At 38.6% G+C, this 4,648-nt stretch overlaps 1 protein-coding gene across 1 annotated transcript in view; it reads left to right on the top strand.

Moving 5' to 3' along the window:
- Positions 1 to 169: 169 nt before the first annotated feature.
- Positions 170 to 4,648, top strand: part of LOC102244857 (T-kininogen 2-like) — a 16,834-nt gene continuing 12,355 nt past the window's right edge. Inside the window, exons 1-2 of the mRNA XM_005853255.2 lie at positions 170 to 265; positions 1,139 to 1,299. Coding sequence (XP_005853317.2) covers positions 1,201 to 1,299 — 99 coding nt within the window. The 5' untranslated portion in view covers positions 170 to 265; positions 1,139 to 1,200. The remainder of the gene's footprint in view (positions 266 to 1,138; positions 1,300 to 4,648) is intronic.

Raw genomic sequence — 4,648 nt, 5'->3', positions numbered from 1 at the left:
CTCCTAACTGTCCCCCTGCCGGCCTGGTCACCCGTTACTGTCCCCCCTGCCAGCCTAGTCTCCCCCAACTGCCCCCACCGCTGGCCTGGTCACCCCACGCAGCCTATATTTAATGTTACAAGTTGTTTACTTTATAAGTTCTTAAAAACGTTTTTAACTTATTTACTCTTGAAAAACTAGGATACTGGTGAATGTACAGATCTTGCATACGTGGATCCTCAGCTAAGAATTGCTTCCTTCTCACAGAAGTGTGAGATTTTACCAGGTATGCGATAATACATGTTTATCCTCTAGTAGTACCTGTTGATCCCAGATAACTGGCTACGTCTTTTTACAGGATTGTGCTTTAGGTCCCATGATATAATCAACAAACCTTACAGCTGTACCCCATTTCTGCACAGCTGTGTTGTAGCTGATGCAGCTGGGACTGCTCTTCAAGTGGCCAGAGGGAATATGGTGACAGAAGGAAAGATTTATGTTCTTTAGGCAAAGCTGATCTCCAGATGCAATGTCAGCTGGTCTTCCTTGTGTATAAGATGTCACTACATCAGGTGTTATAAATTGGGGAAGCTGTATCTAATATTGAATCACTCAGAATAAAATCCTTTCAATTAAAAACTTTTTTCTCCTGCATGTTATAATGGGGGAAAAGCGAGATAGTGCAAGTTTATGGTCACACCAGTGTTTCTTATACCAAGAGTTGGCTTTTTTCATACTTGGAAGGAAGATATTTGCATTCATTCCACAGTGAGAAGCATCATTGAAGCTCCCTGCTCACCAGAATCAGAGGACTTAAAATTTTCCCACTAGAGAATCATTCCTTTAAATTAAGCGTTGCTTTCTTACACTGTCTTTCAAAAATGCAAAAACTTAGGAACAGTGCAGCACATTGATATTGAAGGTGAACTAACTAACACCTTCTGATGGAAGGTTTCCCTAAATGCCCTTGACTCTGAGGAGAGGAAAAGAGGGCAGGCAGTAAGGTGAAGGTCACACAGACAACCTTTACTCACTCACTACTGGCCTTAGGCTGCACATGGCCCCATATAAATGAGTGCTGGACAATGTGCAGGAGAGATACTAGGCTAGACAGCTCCTTCAGTACACACACTGACTTAAAACCTGATTCTTCTTTCAGAGAAGAATTTCTTCTTAGGTTGCCCTGGCTGCCCCGAAGAGATACCTGTCGACAGCCCAGATATGAAGGAGGCTCTGAATCATTCCATTACAAAGCTTAATGCAGAGAATAATGCAACTTTCTATTTCAAGATTGACATTGTGCACAGAGCAACATCACAGGTCTGTAAATTAAGCTACAAAAATAGTGATATTGTAGTCTATGTGCAAACTGCTTACTAATATTGCCACTGATCTTGGGTTGGGAAATAGTATACCTGGTAAAAGGAATTGAATGTCAAGTCTCAACCTCACTACATGCTTGCTATGTGATCTTGGAAAAGTCATTTAGAACATTCTATTTTCTGTCCACAAAGGATTGGGGTGAGACTCAAATAAGATAATATATGTCAAGCCTTGACCGGGTAGCTCAGTTGGGTAGAGCATTGTCCCGATATGCCAAGGTTGCAGGTTCTATCCCCAGTCAGGGCACATACAAGAAGCAACCAGTGAATGCATAAATAAGTGGAAAACAAAAAGAGAGATAATATATGTCAATACATTATCTTCTTGAAATTTAAAGTGTTATATATACTATAGCAACTTTATATTATTAATAAAATGTATGGCAAGGAAAAGCTACTCTTATTTTCTGCCTTTCTAGAGTGGTTTCTTGTTGTAGCATCACTTAGTGCCTTGGGATCAGCCACATGTCAGTCTATCATCACCCAGACTCTCTTCACACTCTCACCTCCAGGTCACTTCCCCACTGCCTACGTGTCCTTCCAGCCCACGAATGTACCCTCTAGGGCTTCATCTTTCCTTCCATGCCCTGTCAATAGATAAGGAGCATCCTAGTCTGGGGGTCAGGAGACCCAGTTCTACCAGAGCACCAGCCCTCATGTCCTGGGTAACCCCGGGCTGTCATTCAGACTCACACATCTTGTGCCCCATCTGTAAAATGAGTGGCTGGGTGAGAAGAGCCCAAATTTCTTCCAACTCTAACAGCATCTGAGTCTATTATTCATGGGCACATTCCTATTGTAAACCTCAAAACTGGCCTCCTTAAATGTAAACAAAAAAGAACCAACAAAAGTAATCATAGAAGCAACAAAGTGTTTCAGCAAACCAATATAATTTGATGGGAGGAAGGACTTCACTTATAACAATTCATACTTTTGGCTCAGTAATTGAATTTCTAGAAATCTAAAATAGAGTCTTTACATTCAATGATACTCATTGCAGCTTTAACTATAAAACACAACATGGTAAATTGTCAAAACTATCAATAATATAGAAATGATCAAATAATGTCTGGCATATCCTTAAAATAGAGTATCAAGGAATAATTTTAAAGTATCTTTGTGAGTAGTTCTTGATGTGGGAAATACCTTGTGTTAAAATATGCAGTGTGAAAAAAAGAGACCATAAAATTGACTATACATTCTGTTGTCGGGTGTTTTATAAAAAGTACAGAAAACAATACAGAAAGGAAACAAATACCTCCAACTATTCACAGTGGTGGCTTTAGGTGATGACACAATGGGCTATTTATTGTCATCTTCTAATTTCCTGTATTAGTTTCTCTACTGCAGGGGAAACATAACCAAATGTTATTAAAGTAAGTCAAACTGACACTTTGCTCTCTCTCCTACTCAGGCACTTATTCCTGCCCCTGACACCACAGCCTTTTCTTCCTCATTTCATGGGAAACATGACCCATGTTAGTGGTGTACTCACATGATACACCAATCATTGTATTCTTTTTTAAATTTAAATTCTTTATTGTCTAAAGTATTACATCTGTCTCCTTTTTCCCCCATTAACCTCTCCCTGGCCAATCCCACCCCCCAGCACATGCCCTCACCCCCCTAGTGTCTGTTTCCTTGGTTATGCTTATAGGCATGCAAACAAGTCCCTTGGTTGCTCTCTTACCCACCCACACCCCCCAATGCTATTCTTGTGTTTGTCAGCTTTTCTTCTCACTTCATATTTCTGCTTTCTTGTGAAACTCCCTTATTCTCAATGCAGGAATACCCTCTACTCCACCATATATTGCATATCAGAGGTTTGTCGTCAGGAGAGAACCACTAATTTTATACATGACTATCTAGTCTTCATCGTACTTACAGTTCTCTGTAAATTAATGAATCAATATCCAAGCATGATGTGTATTTGTTTATGCTAAGGATGCCAGGGGAACAACAACAGGTAATACTGTTAATTGAAGGGAACTGTCATTCCTTCTCTTGCCAAGTCAATTTGAAATATGCTGAGAATCTCAAACTTACAAAAGATGAATCTTTACTGGTTTTTACATTTAAAGAGAACAATTTGGTTGTTCTGACATGATTATTCCAGGAAGCCCTGCTGGAAGCATCTGAGTTAATGGAAATCCATTTACCATGTGATTAATTTGCCAAATGACCAATTTTTGCCAAAGATTTATTTTACAGATTTGGTCTTGCCTTGGCTTTGGATATTTAGTCCTATTTGGAAGCATGTCCATTCCAAGATGGTTTCAGATGCCAAATATTTCTTAAATTCTCCGTTTGCACATGTGAATGATGTGATTTCTGTCACAGGCTGTTTATTTTGCTCTGTCTCTGCTGCTGCTTTCCCCACTGTTGTCCATATTCCTCCCTATCTTTGCTCAGATGAATATACTTCAAGGATCTGTGTGTGCACATTAAGGAAGTTTTCCTTTAACATAGTACTAGAAATGTCAAGGCATATGTATAGTATGTCTAAGACTTCTGATGCAAATTGCCAAATTGCCAAACTATTTGCAATTATGCCAATTTACATTCATACCACCTGGCTATAGGACCTTGATCATCTTGCTTTGAGTTCTATTCCTACCAACAGTGACTGAGGCTGCGTGCTTCCCACATGTAGCCAATACCAGGTATCACCACTGTTTTTATCTTTGTCAACATATGGAAGATTAAAAATGCTGTTGCATTGTTTTTTTATTTAATCTTTGATTATTAATGAAGATAGTTATTTGTATCTGGCTTAATGACCATTTTAACTTCTTTTCTGAAATACTTGTTCATGTCTTTTGTTCATTTTTTCATGTTGAGCTTTATATTCATAAGATATTAATCTTATACCATATTTTCCCCAGCTTTTATTTTTTTACTTTGCTTGCCGTGATTTTTGAGAATCAGTTGTCCTTTCTGTCTGAACAAATTTGGACATTTTTTTCTCCATTTAGGTTTTTTCCTCTGCTATTTTCCCTAAGAAAGGCCTTCTTCGTCTTGAGACCTGATGGATCCATATTTATATCTTCTGAGTTTATTTCTTCCTTTTTTAAAAAAAGTTTGAACCAAAATTTTTATTTTATTTGACTCTCTCCACCCATTCTCTCTCTTTTTTAAATTGTTTTATTGCTTTAAGTATTACAAAGAGTATTATATATGTCTCCTTTTTTTTTCTCCCCTTGACCTTCCCCTAGCCTCCCATACCCCCCAGTGTCTTGTGTCCATTGGTTATGCTTATATGCATGCATACAAGTCCTTCGGTTGAT

The sequence above is a fragment of the Myotis brandtii genome, unplaced genomic scaffold (assembly GCF_000412655.1).
Source record: "Myotis brandtii unplaced genomic scaffold, ASM41265v1 scaffold1019, whole genome shotgun sequence".
Classification (NCBI taxonomy): Eukaryota; Metazoa; Chordata; class Mammalia; order Chiroptera; family Vespertilionidae; genus Myotis; species Myotis brandtii.
This window is presented reverse-complemented; position numbering and strand designations above follow the sequence as displayed.